This window comes from Calidris pugnax, unplaced genomic scaffold, assembly GCF_001431845.1.
Source record: "Calidris pugnax isolate Ruff unplaced genomic scaffold, ASM143184v1 scaffold58, whole genome shotgun sequence".
NCBI classification, from domain to species: Eukaryota; Metazoa; Chordata; class Aves; order Charadriiformes; family Scolopacidae; genus Calidris; species Calidris pugnax.
In genome coordinates this window covers 2,237,240-2,258,314 of record NW_015090868.1, presented here as the reverse complement: position 1 = coordinate 2,258,314, position 21,075 = coordinate 2,237,240, and the positions used below count along the sequence as shown (strand labels likewise).

Below are 21,075 nucleotides of genomic sequence, written 5' to 3'. Positions count from 1 at the left end.
GGGAAAAGACAATCCCTGGAGACTTTCTTAGAATGGCCCACATGAACTGTGCAATGGCATGGGTTTATTTTGGGTTTTTTTTAAAGTACCATTTATCTGACCCTACAAGAGGAATAAAACCAGATTTTTGTGTGTGCACTATTTTTACTGGAGTGCTGGAGGAGCTGTGCATTATCTAACCTAGTAAAAAGTTGCATGTCTTCCCCCCGCCTTATATAACTCTCATATCCTAATGGTAACACAATAAAAGATTAGAAAATTTGAGTTTTTTCTTTAGTTAAATATGCCAAAGGTGAAATAATGTGCCAAACCCCAAACTTGAAAAATGAACCATAGCGTAAAGATGGAAGAATGAACACACTGGGTAATCCTAAGGTCCGACCAGGCCCAGTGTCCTGTTTCCAACAGTGATCAAAGAAGAACATCTAGAGAATAAGGGCAAGGTGAATGTACAGTCAGAATTCCCCCAAAATCATCTCCCAGATTCTAGAGATCTGTGTGCCAGGGATTTCCTGATACAAAAGTGATTCTTTTTATGTAAAGGACTATTTTCTGTGAACCTCTCTAAACTCTTCTTGAACCTAGCCATAATATGCCAGGCTCTAAAAATCACTTGATATCCAGAGGAATCCTTATATTCCTGCAGCATACTGCTGCACGTATTTAAGAACAAATCTGAACTCTCTACCCTTAATCTAATTAACTGCTCCAACTTCTTCCTACAGCCACACAGAACAAACTTACGTTAGACAATTTTTTTCCCCTTGATGCATGGAAGTCCTGAGTTCCCAAGAGAAACCTAAGAAAAGAAGGGCAACTATGTATGTAGAGAATAGCACATAGTGCAAACATCAGGAGACAGTAAGGGGTTACAATGACAGTAAGTATTGCTAGCAGAAGGAGCAAGCTCTGATGAAATGTACTAATTAAAGATAGATTTCTAAAACCAGTAGAAGCAGTGTAGGGCAGCAGGCTCCCTATCCCATCTATGCATCCATCCTAGCTCAGCTCCCTTCTTTCGCTGATTTTAATTGTTTTTAAGTGAAGGATAATGTGAAAAATCTCAACTCTTCTGCACCAAGACTCCAAAAGCATTTTGTTTCTGTATACAGGGAATTATGAAAAATAGGTGATTGTGGCTGGCAATACTGCTTGAATCATCAGTACGAACGCTAACGTGAACTCTTATAAGAATCATTAGGAATGGCAACGGTGGAAAGAAATGGCTTTTCATTTCTAGTCGTTTTTAATCGTTCCTGCAGAGGACAACCTTGCTATCCTAACTCCAGCTTTTTCAGGAAGTTCCAGAACCCCCTGAACTTTGTCCTGTTTTATTTTTCTTCTCCATTTCCATAAGCGATCTAATCTGAAATGCAAAATAAGCCACTGTTATCTTTAATGATGACCCACAGTACTTCTTTCAGAGTTTTACTTCTGTTCAAATTCTCTGCCTGTCTCCCTGATACTTTCTGAAGGGTCAGCTCATGCTTGACCCATCTAAACTAGAATCCATAACCCATTCAAACCATTCATAATTCAAAGCATTTTACTTCATCCTGCCACCATTCATGTTCACACTACAGGTATCTCTTTGATCTTTCCTTTGACTGTCACTTTCTAACTCTTGCTATTTTTTAATGAATTACCCTAAAAGAGTATCTTTCCTATCTCTTCATGTTTAAAATACACCCATGTTCTCCCCCATATTTCAATTACCATAACCTCTTTTTTGACTTTAGGAACTTGAAAGACACTATAAAGGCAAAGGAGGTGGTTTAGGGTGGAGGAGTTCAGGCAAAACACCTGGATATAAATCCAGATGTGTGTGGTTATTTCCAGTCATGGCATCTTTGCCTATAGCCCTCTTAACAACCTTCTGTATCATCCTCCAGCCTGCCACAAGTGAAATACAGCTGAAAAAAAAAAAAATCACAGAATCATAGAATATTGGGTTGAAAGCGACCTCAAGGATCACCTGGTCTAACCTTTCTTGGCAAAAGCATAGTCTAGATAAGATGGCACAGCACCCTGTCCAGCTGAATCTGAAAAGCGTCCAATGTTGGGGAATCCACCACTTCCCTGGGGAGATTATTCCAATGGGCTGATTGTTCTTATTGTGAAAAATGTTCTTCTTGTGTCCAATCAGAATCTTGTACCCATCACCCCTTGTCTGTTTCACGTGAGTCTTGGTAAAAAGGGAATCTCCCTTTTCGTAGCCACCCTTTAAATACTAAAACATGGGGATAAGGTCTCCCTTAAGCCTTCTTTTCTCAAGGCTGAACAAACCCAGGTCTCTCAGCCTTCCCAGTCCTTCGATCACCTTTCATCATTGATAGACTTTAAGCTTCCATTAGAGGCTGACATAAACTCGGGAACCCTAAACATCTCCCACACGAAAACGCACCGCGACTACTCCTTAGGCTAAAGCGGATCTGGTACTTCCCCCAAAAGTGCTCGATTTACTATTTTCCACTCGTGGAAAACATTAAAAGTGTCCCGCACCAGCCGGCTGTTTAAGGCAGACGCACAGCAGGTCTACCCAACGAAAGCACCGTGCTCCATCCTTAGGGGCAGAAACTGGAAACGTTCAAGAGAAGAGGGAGAAATACATAAACCCTACGGACAAAGAGTTGTGGGGTGGGGTTTTTGGGTTTTGTTTTTTTTCAAAAAGGAAAAGGGGCCAGCCCAACCTGATGGCAGAGGAGCCTGAGCATCACACACACACACCCACACCCCGGGGAGGTGACCCACCAGGTAAAGCCTTTGGGGGACTACGGCACCTACCGACCCCCCGTCCCGTCCAACCCCAACCCCAAGGGGCTCGGGGAGCGGCTGGAGACCCTTCTCCCCGCCGCGGCGGGCTCCATCCCATCTCCCCCCGCCAAAGCCACCCAGCCCCAACCGCCCTCACCCCAGCGGCCGCTCCCCTGAGGAACCCTCAAGGCCTCTCCCCTCTTCCCCGACAAAGCAGCGGGGGCTGAGAGGGAGTGCGGGGCGGCGGGGAGGGCGGCGAGGAGGGGTAACCTCCTTCCATCTTGCTCCCTCCTCCTCCTCCCCTTCTCCTGCCCCGCCAGTGCCTCAGCCGTCCTGCGCCGAGCCCCAGCCCGGCGGCCGGAGCGGGGAGCCTGCCACACCCCCCCCTACCCCCCTCCCTCCCTTCCTTCTTCCTCCTCCTCGTAGCCGTGAAGCTGATGGCGTTCTCTCCCGTGGGCTCGGAGGTGTCGCCGGAGCCCAGCGGCAGCCCCGGCGAAGAGGCGGATGGAGAGCGGGAGCTGGTGCCGCCGCCGTTGCTGCTGCTGCCGCCGCCGCGGCTGGGCGAGGGGCTGGCGGCGGGCGGCCGCCTGAAGGAAGCGGTGGGCGCCTCGCTGGCCCCGCTGTGCCTCGGCCCCCTGGCCGGACCCCAGCGCTTGGGGACGCTGGTGGATTGCCTGGTGCTCAACTACCGCCTGCGGCAGGGGCTGGGCTGGGGCCGGGGCGGCGGGGCCGAGACCCAGGGCCCGTTGCGCTGCTGCGGCTGCGGCCGGTTCCTTGGCGAGCCGGTCACCGTCCCGTGCGGGCACACCTACTGCCGCCGCTGCCTCCGTAGGGAGCTGAGGGCCCGCTGCCGCCGATGCCGGGACCGGCTGCCGCCGACGGGGGGCACCAGCCCGGCCGCTGCCCCGCTGCTGCGGACCAGCGTCGTCCTCCACCAGCTGGCGGAGAAGTGGTTCCCGGGGGAGTGCGAGAGGGCGCGGACGGCCAGCCGGCTGGAGGAGCTGCTGGCCCAGGGACGCTTCCGAGAGGCGCTGGCCGCCGCCAGCCAGGCGCTGCGAGCAGGTGAGGCTTGGGGCGTGCTGAGGGGGTGAGAGCGGGCCCGAGGGCCGCCCCGCTGCCCGCACTCCTCCCGCTTGGGCAAGGCTCGGGAGGCTATGGGGTGGTGTGTGTGTTGGGGGGGTGCATCTCCTTCCCGCCCCGCCGAGGCTGTCCGGGGTGGGAACGGCCCCGGTGAAGAACATGAAGAAGTTTCGTGGAGTTTGCCGAGAGGGTCCGGCGGGGCTGCGGGACCTCAGCGAGCGGCGGGGGGGTGTGCGCCTCAGAGCGACCCGCACCGGGCTTCCCTCACGCCTTTTTCTGGTGTTTTTTTTTAATTCTTCCCCCTCCCACGTCGCTTTTTTTTTTTTTTCCCTGGGGGGGGCTGTTTACAGAGGAGTTTGCGGGGCTGGTTTCCCTCGGAGCGGGGAGCGGGCGGGCGAACTTCTGCCGCCGCTTTTAACCTTGTTTCCCGCCAGAGACCTATTTTCGCCTTTCTTTTTGAAGTGTCACCCAGACAAGTTCCCCCCGCAGGCCCGGGCTCGGTTGCATAAGCGGGAGGCACGGAGGGGGACAGGTTGTGTAATGGCGGTGACGTCACGGGTGGGTGTGGTCGCCCCGGCGTTTTATAATGGGGGAGCGGGCGGGAGGTAACGCCGGGCCCCGATCCCGCACCCCCCGGGTCCTGTCCCGCACCCCCCGGGTCCTGTCCCGCACCCCCCGGGTCCTGTCCCGCACCCCCCGGGTCCTGTCCCGCACCCCCCGGGTCCTGTCCCGCACCCCCCGGGTCCTGTCCCGCACCCCCCGGGTCCTGTCCCGCACCCCCCGGGTCCTGTCCCGCACCCCCCGGGTCCTGTCCCGCACCCCCCGGGTCCTGTCCCGCACCCCCCGGGTCCTGTCCCGCACCCCCCGGGTCCTGTCCCGCACCCCCCGGGTCCTGTCCCGCACCCCCCGGGTCCTGTCCCGCACCCCCCGGGTCCTGTCCCGCACCCCCCGGGTCCTGTCCCGCACCCCCCGGGTCCTGTCCCGCACCCCCCGGGTCCTGTCCCGCACCCCCCGGGTCCTGTCCCGCACCCCCCGGGTCCTGTCCCGCACCCCCCGGCACCGGGGACACGGCCCGTCTCCCGGAGGGACCGGGACCGGTGGGATCGATACACCCGGGGGCTCCACTCGCGAGTTCCTTGCTTGTTTTCGCTCCGCTGTGGGTTTTGACACCTGTGGGGCGGGGGGGGTGAAGGGCAGGGTGATCCCGCTTTTTGGGCCACTTTTATTTCCCTTCAGAGATTTAGGAATTTCTACAAGATCGCGTCTGTGCAGCTCTCTACTTCGGAGGAAACGAACCCAACCCCATAGCTTGCATAAGTCTAATCCTCCCGATCTGTTCTGGGGAGATACATTAGATCTAGTTCCAGAATAAACTCTTTTCAATTTAGGTGAGATTAAACCTCCCATATATATATATTTCCTATACCTTTTGGCAACCCTAATTTAAAAAGGTTCAGTTGCATCCTTCAAGGCGATGTTATTTGCCAGGGTGTTTCCAAAATATAGGATGTGGGATAGACGTGACCTGAGAAAGTGGCTGATCTGTTTTCAGTTTTGGAGCTGTGAGAAGCAGAATGGTTGGTTTGTTTTTGTTTTTTTTTTTTCCTTCCTTTATGTGTTCTGAACGACAGCATTGACTGGTACAAGTCACAAAGAAACGGTGTTAAAACTCAGGGTGGCCTTCAGGGTACAAACTGATGACACTGTTAATCATCACAAAAGTTTACAGGGGTCCTGTTTTATGTTTCAAGATGGCTTTTAAAGAATAAAAAAGGAAATTAATTCTACAGGTTCCGGCTAATCTTACTTTTGTGGATTTAGCAATACCGTTTAGATACCTATGGGGAAATAATTTTGATTCCTTTTATTGTGAAGCTAGTTCCTAAATCTTGGCTTTAAAATTTGATAATAGTTATCAGCTGTGGTGCTTATCCACAATTTTATTATTCAAATTTAGCACATGTGCTAGAAGTTCAGTTTAAGAGCCCTTTACAACTGTTCCCTGTGTCTCCAGTCCTGAGAACTCTCAATATTTTAAGTTTCTTCCGAGCATTCTAGTGAAGCTACTCAGGAACTTCATGAACCAGAATGCAGATGTGCATTAAATGTCAGTTTAGAGCTCTGGGCTCACAGCTACAAATTGAAGGTGATTTCAGGCCAATAGAGAGCTAATTAATAGCTGCTGGTACACTTTCCATCTTCCTCCAGAACATGAGTTCTTGAAAACACTTAGAGGTGGAAAAGATGTTGCATAAGAAATTTATTCAGGTTTAAAATAATTTGCAGTGTTTCCTCACTCCCAATTCACCTCTGTTTCTTCTTAGTGCAGATAGAGAGTTAAAAAATTGTGATAAATGTAGATCTGGTGTCCTAAATAAGGCATTGGCACTAAACCTTTACTCAAATGGCACCTTTTCATAACTTTCTTACATTCCTTGAAACATCTTGAAAGAGAACTATTTGGCATGGTGCAAAGGTGACTTTTGAAAAACATGAGGCATGTTAACAGGTGTATGGTTGATGTATTCCTTGCAGGGGTTGAAATGAAACAGTATATTTAAAGGAAGTCTATTGGATTAAAATCCAAGTGCAGCTTGTCTTTAATCAAGTATCCTGCAACACGCAGCTAATAGGCTTGGGTTTGGTCTGACTCAGGGACCCGTTCCTGCTGGAGTGGCCCTGGAGGAGGAGGTACGTTGGCCAATCCATCTCCTGTTCAACACAGAACAAACACTGAGTTCAGAGCAGTTTGCTTAAGGTTAAGTCCACCTGCAAGGATGAAGATTGCACAGGGCGAGCTGCTCAAAGGTTAATTATCCTCACAGTGAAAAATCTTCTCCTTATTTCAAGCGAGGACTGCCCTTGTTTCAGTTCATAACTCTTGTCCCTTGTTTTTTCCCCATGTACTTCAGTAAAGAGTCTTCTAGAGAGCTTCCTCATGGATTCTGGAAGGCTGCTGGGTTCTCCCAAGGCCTCCGGGAATTGTTTTCCACGAAACAAGCCCAGTTTTCTCAGCTTCTTCTCATGGGTTGTGTGTTCCAACCCCTGACCGCTGGGGTGACCCTGCAGTACTGTATTAATAAATACTGTGTCCTAAAGTTTTTCAGGCTAGTGACTGTGATGTGCATGTCTTGTCTTTTGAAGAATTTGGTGTATTTTTAGGACCCATATAAAAAGCACACAGGGTCAGACCAGAGATGGTCCATTTATTGGCATAGTTATGCTGACAGTAGCCAGGAGCAGATGTTTTGGAGGTAGCGTAAAAATCCCCACAGAATTGAGTGTTTTTTTGTGTGTACACCTGTGTATCCTTTCCTGTGAATGCAATAACAGCTGGTAGGTACACACAGTTCTGCCATGAAAGTACTTGGTGTCTTTTTTATTAAAGTCCTTTGGGTGTGCTAGAAGTGAGTGATTTCTGTATTTACAAACGACTGGATTACTGAAATTGAAAATTCAAGCACAGGTTGTGGTTTTGCTCTTGTTTAGTCTTTGGTCTAAGGATTTGGAATAGTTTTGCATCCTCCCTTTAGGTGGCAAACATTAAAATATATGCTAAAACATTGCAAAACAGCATTTTCACAATTACAAAGCCTAGAAATTAAATTATGGTTGCAAACTTGGACATATTAATTAATATCTTGTGGCCTCGCAGATGTTTAGACTCAATGTATTTTATGCATTGATCATTCATTTGCAGTGTTTGTGCACGTCCAGCAGCAGATTTGGGGTCCCAGCTTTTTGGTTTAGCCCTTTTTTTTTGTACCAGTTAATTGGAATCACGCTTTTCTCTTTGAAAATTAAATGGATTAAATGTCCACCTGCTGTAGACTTGAACTCACATTTTCATCTTCAAACTACCTCTCACCCTCTCCCCGGAAAGGAAGGCTCTGAGTTCCTCGGGTCATCTTCTACACTTAAAAGTCTGAAAAAGATGAGTTCTCTCTCATTATGTGCGAATAGGTACCTTATCAAAGACCTGCGCTTACTGCTATGTCTGAAGAAGATAATTTGGTTTTGATACTAACTCTGCTGGACACCAAAGAGTCAAATACAACAGGAAAAAAGGGGTCTGAAGGGTTTGATCTGAGCTCCTGCCTCACTGGGCTGTAACGGTCACAAAACACAAAGCCACAGGAAAGCAGGCTACAGAGTCCTGCTTGCAGGATTGCCTGTTTAAATTAGACAATTTCCCAGACTTCTGTTAACACAAACACTTTATTATGTCTAAAGTTAAATAAAAAAACAAACACCAGGTTTGGGAATATTTGTATTTGGAGGGAAACTGCCAGCTCAAAGGAAAGACAAATCAGAAAGACACAAGTTTCAGCAGTGAAATCTTGTGTCGATGTTTATTTTCTTAACTCTTTTCCATTGAGGTCTTTTTACACCTAGTGTTGTGGATGTAAATACAAAACAGTATTTTGGAATACACAGGAACGTTGGCCGGTCTCTGAGTAAAACAAGCTAATGTTGGAAATTATGAAAATTTAAATTAGACATTTAGAATAGGCTAGAATAGAATAGCAAATTGAAATGATCCCCTCCCAAGGAAATCTTGTTGAAAGAAATGTAAAGAACTATTTAATTTTAGTATTGTAGCAGACCAATGTTTGACTTGCCTTATTCAATGAAAAACACAGGTGCAGTGAAAAAAATAAATAAATAAATAATGAAGATCAAAGCAGCCTGCTGGCATTTTTTTCCAAGCAACAACTACAGTTAGTTGTGTTATGAAAACCATAGTTTTAGGGGCATGGAGACAGGTGTGCTTCCCATTTAAGAGGCTGCTTCATGCAAAATGTTGTACATTGGACATGAGAACTTGTGTTTACTGGACACACAGTAATGTTTTCCCCTTGCAGAAGTTCCACTAGTCCAACTCCTTACAGCAGGGCTGCCGGCTGGAGCTAAAGGCTTTTTGCTACTGCATTGCCTCTTTCCAGACCTCACGGTGATAAAGTTTGTCACTAGTAATTACCAAGTGGGTACCACTGTGGAAGTGTCTCTGTGTCTCCACAGTGCATCTGTGTCTCCAGCCGTAGTTAGAAGGGGTCAGGCATTATACAAACAAACGATAGTTTAAAGAAAAACTCGAACGTTTGGAAGCAAACTTTCTAATACTTAGACTTTTTAATACAAGCGTGGTAAATTCCCAGATTTCTGTGATTTTGGATGAGTGTACTGTAAAGCTAAAGTCTGCTTAGTCCTCGACTTTTGTTGACACAGCAGTACTGAGCAATACTTTGTTCTGTCAGCTTCAGTGTTAGATCTTTTAAAATATATCTTCTTGCTGCAAGATACATTAGAGGGTCCAAAATTTGATCTTTAGCTTGAAAGGCATGAGCCTGAAATTACTGCCACTTTTATTACCCAGACACTGATACATGGTGGGGAATGTACTCCAGTAATTTTGGAAGTATGGTACAAAGAAGTGTGGTTACGACATATCTCTGTGAAAGCACATCTAATTGAAAATGACAAATTTCTGAATTATTAAAAATGTTACTTTATTTTTGTCTTCAGATTCCAGTGACTTGATGCTGAGAATTTACAGAGCTGAGTCATACGTTGGCCTCCAAGAATATAAAACAGCCATAGAAGATCTAAATTTTGTTATTTCTAAAATGCCAAATTGGCCAGAGGTAAGTTGATATGAACTCTTAATTTTTTTTCAAAATCTATATTTATCTTTAGAATCAATGGATTCTGAATTATACTTGCATCAAGTCAAGAGCCTAGGTCAGCTATCTTAAACGTTATCTTATAAGACGTGCAGAATGCTAAGAGGTGTCTTAAAGTAGTTACTTGTATGAGACAGGCTACTGATGAGTATGGCAGGTTAGAACTGATTGATGAATGCTCTTGGAACTGTTAATTTAGTCTTCATCAAAAACTTCAGGTATGTTTATTTCTTATCACAACATGAGGTGGTGTCCTTGGATGAAGGGTTAAGTGCAGTGGAACTGACTTCTTGGGCAGTGTTATGAAGTGTTTTTGTGCCGTCTGTAGTTACTTGTTATTGATTATTTTATTCCTTTATAAGAACACTTTTAGGTGTTCTCTTAAGAAAAGTTATTAAATATTTACAAACTTAACTCTGGCTTAATGTTACTTGACTGGGTGGTTGGCTGAAATTGTGTTGCCAGCTTTTAATTGCTTGAAAGCAGAACTTCTGAGGCCTTTATGTTCAGTAGGTTGATGTAATTGATTTTTGAGATTTCTTATGCTGGGCACAAGTTAGTCCTTTTAGAGCTCTGCCCTTCCCTGAAGTGTTTACGCTTTGACTGTATTTCCCAAAGTCAGAGCATTTCAAGCATTATCTGTTCCTTGAGAATATCACATGAGATGAGCGGTCGCTGTTGCCAGCCAGGACTGGAATTCTTGGCTCTATGTTAAGTCAACATTTCTCTCATAGTTTTTTGAGTTTTATTGGTAAAATAGTTTGTTGTATAAATAGGACAACGCAGTTTTCTTTTCCAAAGAGTCAAAAAATATTTAGCAGAAGCAATTAATTATTTTGCAATAGTACTGGCTAAAAAAACGCAGCCGTGTCTTTGGGGCCTTTTTTAGTGGCTCCCAGGACTTGGAGTTGGGATAGTTTATGGTGATGTAACCTGTAACAGCTGGAGATTGGCATTTGTTTCATTTGTTAGTTTTTATTAAGAGAAAGACACTTTGCTGATTTGGCTTGGAAAGTTTTTCTTCAGAAAGCTCAAAGAAACTCAATGGGAACTCAGCAGGAACTCCAGTGTTCAGCAGTTCCGTGGCTACTGCAAACTCAGAGAGCATCCTGCTTTTCCCCTCTCAGCATTGGTAGTAACGTCTACTTTTTCTGTATATTTGGAAAGAAGCTCTCTTCACTTAGCTGAGATTGGTTTGATGGATTTCTCTAACAGTTCTGATCTCTGTAGGAAAAGAAACTGTCTGTGAGAGGAGGATTAGCATATTTTCCTTCTTCAGGACACGTTTTAATGAAACTGCCCAAATCCATCAAAGATGATGCATGCCCTCATCTGACAGCCTTCTTTAACAGACTTCACTGTTAATGCTGGCAGTCATTCCATAGAAACTGCACTCTGGTTTTAATTTTTTTTGTTCTTTTTTTTTTTTTTTTAATTCAGTTTTCTGGCCTATTATCCAAAATCTCATATACAACTAGATGTTTTATCTTTTTGTTAGATAACTTGTTTTTATCTAACTTGTATTTATATTACTGCAAGCACAACTTTTAACACTTGAGATTCAAGTTGGATAAGGGACTTCTTAGTTGCAATGTCATACATGTAGGTTCAGCAAAACGCAGTACTCTCTTCTCCTTTTCCTTTTTCACAGAATCATAGAATTGTCTAGGTTGGAAGGGACCTTAAAGATCATCTAGTCCAACCTTTCTTTCAGAGAAAGTAGTAAACAGTTTTATTCTTTTTTCCTAGCTGCTGTCTAGTGTTCAAGAATAAAATTAAGTTGGAGGAAGCAGTTCCAAAAGCGCATTGGTTTGTGTTAAGAGTCTAGATTAAGATGTATGTAAGGGATGCATGGTTGTGTGTGTGGGTTTGTATGTATTTGCCATTCTCCTGCAGGCTTTTAATGAAACAGAGGGCAAAAAGGGTGTCCTATAAGCTGTTGTATGAGGTTATGTATTCATTTGCATTGCTTGTCCCTCTTCTTCCCCTCCAGTGGCTCACAGGAGGGGGAAATTAATGCCTTTTCTGAATTCAGCAGTAGTCAGGTTTTTAATACCTTGTGTAAGCTGAAACAAATAACTGGAAGGAGAGTAACACCAGCCCATCCAAACACTGTAGGGGATGTATGTTAGATCAGGCGTACAGATCATCCACTCCATGCACTGCAGGAGTTTGTTGAAGAGCTACACTGTTTTTGTCATGGAGGGTTCTAATTGTAACACCTGTAAGATGGATACTGCATTTTGACATACCCTAAAAACATCGTCACGGTCTCTGTTTTTCAGATCTACTTCCAGAAAGGAAAAGTGCTGCAAGACTCTGGCTTCGTAGGTGATGCCTTACAACTGTTTATACAGTGCTTAGCCCTTGATGAGGACTTTCTTCCAGCCAAGCTAGAAGTAGAAAGGGTAAGTTTCTTTATGAAACTGGATCTTTGACTTAGTTCCTTTATAAAGCTCCCATTATGGTAGACTTTGAGCATCTGAAAATCTTCAATACATACAGAAAAGGTTCAGGTGGCATATTAAGATGTATTTTTCAAGATATACCATGCTATGTTGAGGAGATAGTCCTAATGTACAGGTTTTAAGTACACATTTCAAAGTACACGTGCTTTTGAAGTTACTAAATAGAAATCTGGAAAACCAGAAAGCGAGCAGCAAGTTAAAGATTCTAAGTTGAATTCTTCTAATGTGCCCAGAGCGTGACAGTTTTTCTTGGATAATAAAGGTTTACATTGCAAAAGCTGCGTGCTATTGAATTGTCTAACTCTGTGTGAAGAGCTCACTTGTAGTAGAAAAGATTTCTGGATAAATTTCTTTTTGGTAATGTAGGTATGTAGGTTTCTGCTTGTTCTCAACTGGTTGTTTTTCTCAGTTACTGTTTAAATAAGGCTCTGTTTATGAGGATAACTTATTAAGAGTTTAAATTTATTTTTTTTTTTTTTTGGTACGTGGTCTTATAATCAAAGCTGTGTCCTTTTTCATTGTTATGAACATTTAGCTGTTTGTTTTCTAGGCGTTGCGTGATATGCTGTCACCAGAGAAGTTGGGAGAGAGTCTGAAGGAATCTGCTTGGAATTCACCACATATTCGAAATAAACCCTTTATACTTGGTTCTGAGGTGTCTGAGTCTTACTGCGACTTACCGCTTTGTCCTGAGCAGGTAACAAAAGCTATAGGATAACACTTCTTTTTGGCTGATACTCAAACATCAGACATTTTGATATCTTTATTTTTCATACTTACTTTCCAGCCTAAATGCTGACTCTCTGTAATTGGCTAAACTGAAAGAAAAGAATTGTGATTTGGGAGTAATGTATTTTCATTTGGAGTGTTAGACTCCTCATTCCAGTGAAGTACTTACTAGAAGGTACTGAGATTTGATATTAGGGACTTTCAAAATAAAGAGAAATACAGTTTTCCCTTCTCTTTGAAGCAGGTGAAGATTTTTATATTGTTAATGCCAAGCAAATTTGAGTACTGTCTTATCAAATTCCTCTAGTTAACTAATCAACTAACTGTGGGTATCAGTTTAGCTTATATATCTTTGCATGTTCATGTCTTACGTACTTAGACTTGTGTTACTTTTGAAATACAGCTCAGTTTCATCTTACTTTGACAGAGTTTAGGAGGATCAGAGGTACCGGAGCCCGTCGGTGGAAGCTTAAATCGTGCACAGTCTGCCCACGCTCTTAACTCGACGAAAGACCTTGCCAAGGAAGATGGCTTAAAGAGAGTGTCTTCCGAACCCCTTCTCTCTGGCCAAGAAAAAGGTGCTTTGTTGAAAAGAAAGCTTTCCTTTTCAGAACAGGATACAGTTGTATGTGAAGATGGAAGAAACAAACACAAAAAGCAAGGAGGTAATAAACAGTCAATTACTTTGAAGTTCAAAGTATTTACTGTCTTGTGCCTTTCTCTGAAGGAGTGTTTTGTCTTGCTTTTCCTTAGAAAGTACAAAAAGGGACATGACGCTGCCTTTTGGAACAATTCCAGGGGACTTGATTGATGTATCTGATTTCGAGTGCTCTCTATGTATGAGGTAAGATTTCCTCCTTAATTCAGTATTTCCATTGCAGATACTTGGCCACATACCTGTTACACATATAAATTGTGATGACTTCTCTTATCAGGCAATAATTTTCAGCCTTCCTCTATCGCAGCAGTTAAATGCTTACTTAAATGTATCACTTGCTATAGTGCTATATAATACAGGATTATTTCAATCAAGCTGCCTTTTAAATTGAGCTTGGCATTGTTAACTGATAATCTAAAAAGGACAAGACCTTTTGTCGTTAAATGTCAGGGTCTCTTTCAGTCAATAAAACTATTTAATTTACTATTTTGAGAAGGCTAATGCTTAGAAGTATTGCCTGTGAACTTCGTATTTGTCTAGGAGATGTGGATACTTCAGAATGTTAGCCTACTTACATGTAGCTGATGTATTTGAAAGGTCTTACAGAGTTGTCTTGGCTTTCAGAATAAATACCTTTATCCTGTCCATAGTGATGTTCTGTCCATTATGTGATGCTGCTATTAAAACAACTTAGCTCCTCGAAGAATCACTTAATTTTGCTTATTCTGAATCTCTGTGTAGTGAGACCAAAATCTTTGTACACTGGGATAAATGTTTAGATATTTAGAGTGTTCTGAAAAGTGTCCAGGATCATCAGAAAACAAAAAGCAAGTGGTGCTGTGGTAAATGGAAACAAACTGCAGGGTAGGGGAAAAAGTAGAATAAGGAGAGAGGACATTAATTGTCTCTGCTTTGTTATGGTATAACTAGTCTTAAAGAGGTCACTGAGGGTTTTTGTTATCAAAACACACACTTGCCATGGTGTCTAACTGCTTATAACTTTGTTTCAGGCTATTCTTTGAGCCAGTGACAACCCCTTGTGGACATACTTTTTGCAAAGGTTGCTTGGAACGCTGTTTAGACCACGCTCCTCAGTGTCCACTCTGCAAGGAGAGTTTGAAAGAGGTACCGTTTCTCAGTAGAGCTCACAAATACAGACATTGTATCGTTTTTAAAGGCTGTTTCACTTAAACACAACAACTTGAGTTCACTTGGGCTGTGGATTGCTGCTAGAAAGGAAAAACTCGAGACAAACTGTCAATTCAAGTTGCTTGGGTTTGCCGCAGGGTCTTAGAGGTTTTCTGTGACCAACTACTTTAGTGGTGTAATTAAATCCTGGGTGTTCATAAACTTTGGGAACTATTCAGTAAAACCTCTGTGTGATTTCTGTACACTTTCCTTATTTGTCTGGCTGCATAACCTGGGAAATCAGTTCTGTCTCTGGTAGGCAATAGCAACACAAACTGAGACACTTGAGTTGTCAGACACTAAGAACTAAAATAGGGAACCTAATTTTCAAATACAGAGTAACATTAAGATCATAGAATCATAGAATAGTTTGGGTTGGGAGGGACCTTAAAGATCATTGAGTTCCAACCCCCCTGCCATGGGCAGGGACACCTCCCACTAGACCAGGTTGCTCAAAGATGTTAAGTAATGAAACATAAGAACTTCAGAGCTGTAGGTTTTCATGGCTTTAAATCTAACTTAAGACACATTTCACATGTCGTGATTTTAAATAGAAAGTTGCATTTTTCACAAGTCTTTTCTTAATATATATGAAAAAGAATATTAATACATATTTTTAAAAATTGCTTACAGTACCTTGCAAGCAGAAAATACAGCACCACAGAACTGCTGGAGGAGTTAATAATGAAATATTTGTCTGATGAATTATATGAGAGAAAAAGAATTCATGCAGAAGAAACCGCTGAACACTCAAAGTAAGCTTGCTGTCTTTGATCTAGAAAACTTGAGAGATCAGTATGGAAATGCTTTTTAGATATGTTTGATCTTTATTGCGATTGTTAATAATGGCATGTTATGGATGCAAGAAGGAGTATAAAGACGTGTTAATTTGGTGTCTTAAATGACTATTTCAGAAAATTAACAGTTTTTTGACTACTGTGGAAATTAAAAAAAAATAAAATCACACTTTGATAATAGCAATATGAGGCTGTTAAGTCCCCTACAAAATAAGTTTGGCCTTCTGTTTCTCTTCTGTGTCCGCCATCGTGAGGCTTCAATTTTAGTTTTGCTGCTGTTAATGGAATTGTCCTCTTGAGTTGGCTGCAGAGTGTCACAGAATCACAGAATAGTATGGGGTTGGAAGGGACCTCTGGAGATCATCTAGTCCAACCTTCCTGCCAGAGCCAGAGCAGTCCAACCTCCACCCAGAGCAGGTTGCACAGGAACGTGTCCTGGTGGGTTTTGAATGTCTCCAGAGATGGAGACTCCACCACCTCTCTGAGCAGCCTGTATCAGATGGTTGAATTTCTTTCCAAGCAGTTCATGATAGACATTAATTGTATAAAGATAGATTTGATGAAAAGAAATCGTTGGGATTTTTTTGCAATCTTGATGTCTATCTCTAGTACAGTTTTTCAACTATATAAAGCATCACATATTGTAGGTATGAATGTTGGAAAACTATTTAAAACTACAGCTTATGCAACTTACGTAACAGAATCCATACATTAGAATTCTGTTTTATAGTCTGAAAGGTATTAAAATTAAATACCTGGTAATGTTTTAATGCTAACTTGTTTATATCAACTATCAACTGTACATACTTGATAAAACAGGATGAAAACAATATTTTGTTTTTCAATTAGGCCTGCTGAGGCATATTGCAAGGTAAAAATTACACCCTGGATCGCATCTTGTGTTCTGGAGCCCATCATTGAAAATAGCCTTAATGGTGACCTAGCTACTATGGAGTTACTGCTACATCTTTTTAGTTCCAGGAAACGCTGTGGCTCTGAGGGCATAGTGGCTTGTATGGCTCAAAATAAAACAAAAAAAAGAAAAAAAAATAACTAAGACTGCTGTCCCCAAAACAAAGCCCTTCTTTCATTGACTAGATACTTGCTAATTAGATAACTGTGAGGCTTACTCTCCAGTATGTATTCAAACCAGCCCATGGGTGTTCAGTCACTGTTGTTAGTGTGTGGTTTTATTGATTACGAAAGTTATTACAATGGGCTTATTAATTAACTTTGAAAAACTTTGCTTCATGACCTCAAATACACCAAACACACTGGAAAAAAATGTCTCGTCTTGGCATAATTCAGTGATGAGATCTTTACGCCACCTGTTTCTCTTGATGTTCTCTTGAAGCTTGACCAAGAATGTTCCAATGTTTGTTTGCACTATGGCATATCCTACTGTGCCTTGCCCTCTACACGTGTTTGAGCCAAGATACCGACTCATGATTCGCAGGAGTATGGAAACGGGGACGAAACAGTTCGGGATGTGTATAAGCGATCCTCAAAACGGGTAGGTCTGCGTCCTAATTCTAAGCTTCTCGTCTCTTATATCTCTTTCTGATTGTAAAAAGCATCCTTTCAGAAGTGTTTGCACCTCAAAACGGGTAGGTCTGCGTCCTAATTCCAAGCTTCTCATCTCTTATATCTTCTTCTAATTATAAAAAGCATCCTTTCAGAGGTGTGTGACTGCGTTACTGACGAGGTCTCTCTTCTAGTTTTGCAGATTACGGCTGCATGCTGCAAATAAGGAATGTTCATTTTCTACCTGATGGAAGGTCTGTTGTCGATACAGTTGGTGGAAAGAGATTTAGAGTTTTACAGAGGGGGATGAAAGATGGCTATTGCACTGCAGACATCGAGTATTTGGAAGACATTAAGGTATCCAGAACGCTAAGTGCTTAATGAGTGTTAATATCTCAAGATTTTTGCTTGATTTGTTCTTGAGAGCTCAGTTTCCAATTTCTAGGTCCCTAGACCACTGGAAGATCCAGTGCCAGCATGAAGAAATGGAAGCTAGCTTAATTTTTTACTGATTATAAAGCAAAAAAGAAATAGTGTGCTTCTTGTTTGAACAATTGTTTGAAGCCATAACTTTCTAAAATATCACAGGACTTTACTATTCAGTCGTTAGCAATCAAGGCTTAGGAAGATGCAAGAAATATATCTAAATATAGTTGAAATTGAATGTGTGATTTGGTTTTTTTTATTTTAAATTAAACACCTTATTTGTTTCTTTATCTCTAATGATATTTTCTTAACCTTCCTCCTATAGGTTACTGATGAAGAAGAACTAAAGAAACTGAGAGAACTTCACAATTTTGTTTACAATCAGGCCTGCAGTTGGTTCCAAAACTTAAGAAACAAATTCCGCACTCAGATCCTTCAGCACTTTGGGCCAATGCCTGGCAGGGAGGAAAATATACAGGTGAGACATCATTTAATACCAATTACTAGCTGCTTATTTCTAAAAATAGAAACCCTATTAAAACTGCTAAACATTAAAAGAAAAAAAAGACTTTTTTTCCCCACCTTTTGAAGACACTCAGTCTTTCGTCTTGCTTCTCATAAGATGAGTGACAAAAGGCAGTTCTGTCACTGTTCAACAGGTTTTTCAGGAAAGGATGATACGCTGCTGTGGAGATAAAAGTAGCAAACTGAGAACACCAAGTTCCAGCAGCGTTTTAAACTGTTGCTTTGTGTGAAGCTGTTAGAATTCAAATGGAGAAAAAAAAGCCCTCTATTTTCTTCCCTGAGACACGTACAGGCAGTAATCTTTGGCAAAGAGGTGATGACAAATAATGTTTCCTGCCTCTCTGAGCGAGTGCTGCAGGCTGCTGCAGCTCCTAGGATTCAACAAACCTTTCTTAACAAACCTTTCTTAAGAAACTAGCAACAGCAATCAATTTTCATGGTTATTATAAAAGATTAATGGAGGTTGGCGAGATCCTGAGAGAGTGAAGGCTGGAGAAAAGCAACATTTAAAAGTAGGCAAAATCTGACTTTGTATATAATTCCACTTCAAAAGTGGGATCTTAGGAGAGCCTGGCCCTCACCCATCTCCCTCGTACTTTTGTGAGACTGTATTAACCGGTCTGGGAGGAATTCAGAATTGATTTTAGGACAACAACAACAAAACAAATTTAAAACAATGTACTAGGAAAGAGGAATAAGCTTGCACAACCAGGATGAGTAGCGGGGCAGCGATGCTGTGGGCACGTACCTGAGATTTGTGATGGAACACAGAAGGTGTCAACTGTGTGATACAGACATGAGAGAGGAAATGTCATCCTGGAGCGTACCACTACCAGTCATATTTTTGCAAGTCATTTGAAGTAATTAGTCTTCTCTGCAGCGATAGGACTCTACTGATGAGTATTACATCCAGTTCAGGGCATGACATCTAAGGCTTGGTATAGAGAATTGAATAAAGTACAGGAAAAGTTACATAGTATGTGTTATCAACTTAGAAGGAACTGGTGAAGTATTCCTGCTCTGTGGAGGAGGTCATGAGAAGGGAGGGCAATTGGGAGGTGATAGAGGAGTCCTTCAAATATAACAAAGACAATCGTAATGAAAACTTCAAGAATACTCAAGCCTCAAGAATAGCATGACAGGTAATGGATTTTGTTTTGTCAGGGAGGTTTGTTATTAGGTGACTGTCCTATACTTAGCTTCTCTGGGAAAAGATGGCTACAAGCTCTTCTTGTTTTCTTAAAAAACTAATTACTTTATCAAGCTTCGATTAATTGTGTGTTATTTGACTTCTCAGTTGGGGAGGGATCGGAAGAGATCCCTTCAAGAACCCTTCTGATCCGATGGATCTGGAACTCTTTAGTCAGTATCAAGCTTTATATTAGCCTTTGTCGCTGACGACTTTGTCATTCAGTGTCTTCCAGTTAATCAACTGGACAGGATTGGTTGTGAGTAACCAACTTAACTTTTACTTTTAGGCAATGCCCAATGGTCCTGCTTGGTGTTGGTGGCTCCTGGCTGTTCTCCCAGTAGACCCCAGATACCAGCTGTCGGTTCTCTCCATGATGTCTTTAAAAGACCGTCTGATAAAAATCCAACATATACTGACGTATTTTTCTAGAGACCAGTCCAAGTGACTAACCGCCTGGGTCTTCCTGAAAAGTTACTCTGTTCTGGTTGTAGTAGCAGCTGGAATTTTTGCTGCCTTTGCACATCTAGCGCTGGTTTGAGAAGTGTGACGGAACTGCTCGTTTCTCTCTCCTCCCCGCCGACTCCCTGAGCCCGCGGGCTTCTCTGAATGCACATTTCCCTCCACGACGAGAGAAGACCACTGATGGTTGCACAAAGTCAATCCAGCTCGACCCGTTTTTTCACGTTACCGACGTTACGATTTGCACTATGTAGAAGAGAACATTTTTTAAGACTTGATAACTTTAGCCACTGACTTTTTAAAGCTGCGGGAAGTGCAGGACTTAAGGCTGACAGTCCAAGTTTACAACTTTGAGGTGGTGTTCAAGGTTTTGCAGATGTTTGCCTCATACAACTGTTCTTTTTGCTGTTTGCACAAATATTTGAGATGTAGTATTGAATGTCACTGTTGGATATTACTACTCTTGTTGAATTATCTTGACCATGAATATGGCACAGGTTTTTTTAAGTTATCTTGTAAATGTGTGCATCACAAAGCAGGTGACATGACGAACTGTTATGCTGAACCCAGAGCCAATTTTAAGGAACAAATGCAAAAAAAAAAAAAAGAAAAAAGAAAAAAAAAAGAGGTACTTCTGTCTAAAAAAAAAAGATACTTAAACTGTGAATATGGTTTACATACCTAGGCCTGTACATGTTAAAGAGGAAACTGAAAACTAAATGCTAGTACCAGTTACATTTCTACTGGGCTTTTCAGGCTGGCTGTTCTTCCAGAGCACACGCTTAGTTTGTAGAGCTTAGGAGAAGAAACCTTAGAGCGTGCCGTGCGTGTGTGTCCCGGGGATTGTGCATCCAGGAATTAAAAGCTTAAAAGTTTTATTTGAACTTTTTTAAGTTGGTGCAAATGTGAGTTCTATGCCTTATTCATATCAATAGTAGAGCACACTGCAGTGGCGAGGTTAGCGTCATGCTGCCAATAGGTACTTTTTTGTAATTAAAGGTTTGCATATTTGTGAATATGTCTGATACTGGCTTTCTTGTATGTAAATCATTTGTAAAATATTTCTTAAATCTTGCTTTTGCTAATATATTTAATTTTCAATAAAAGCTAAAAGTTTGTAATATTTTTAACTTTATCAGAAACTAAAAATCACTTTCCTTTCCCATGTGCTTCTGTTCTGGGATGTTTGAGTGAAGCCCGAGGCAGCTGTTTAACCTACGTCCAGGTTGTGGGCGCTTCAGGAGGTGACTGGTAGGTGCATAATGTGGTTCTGATACAGTGCCTGGCTCGGGCTGGTTATTGGGCACACAAGTATTTTTGCTGGTGTCCTGCTCCTGTATCTACTTGGTTTAAATGAAGGTGGTTTCAGGTGTGAAGTTTGCATTTCACAAAACTTCGGTTAAAGTTGCGGGAAACTGTTCTTGCAGAAAACTTGGGTATTTCACAGACTTGGTCATCAGGTGCTCTGGCCTCGTTCTCTTCTGGAGTTTAAGGCTTGAGATACTACAGGCAACCCAAAATCTGCTGGACCGTTTTTAATTTGAGCTTCTATGTAGGGTAAATTTCCCATTTATTGTATGAGTAAAGTCCT

General features: G+C 42.5%; 1 protein-coding gene across 1 annotated transcript; it reads left to right on the top strand.

Annotated features, from left to right (window-relative positions):
* Nucleotides 1–3,041: 3,041 nt before the first annotated feature.
* Nucleotides 3,042–20,619, top strand: LONRF1 (LON peptidase N-terminal domain and ring finger 1). Its single transcript, XM_014945662.1, has 12 exons — nt 3,042–3,816; nt 9,361–9,479; nt 11,804–11,926; nt 12,537–12,683; nt 13,143–13,380; nt 13,469–13,559; nt 14,384–14,498; nt 15,195–15,316; nt 16,713–16,871; nt 17,077–17,239; nt 17,634–17,786; nt 19,312–20,619. The coding sequence occupies exons 1-12, from the start codon at nt 3,192–3,194 to the stop codon at nt 19,468–19,470; spliced, it is 2,214 nt and encodes a 737-aa protein (XP_014801148.1). The 5' UTR covers nt 3,042–3,191; the 3' UTR covers nt 19,471–20,619.
* Nucleotides 20,620–21,075: the final 456 nt, after the last annotated feature.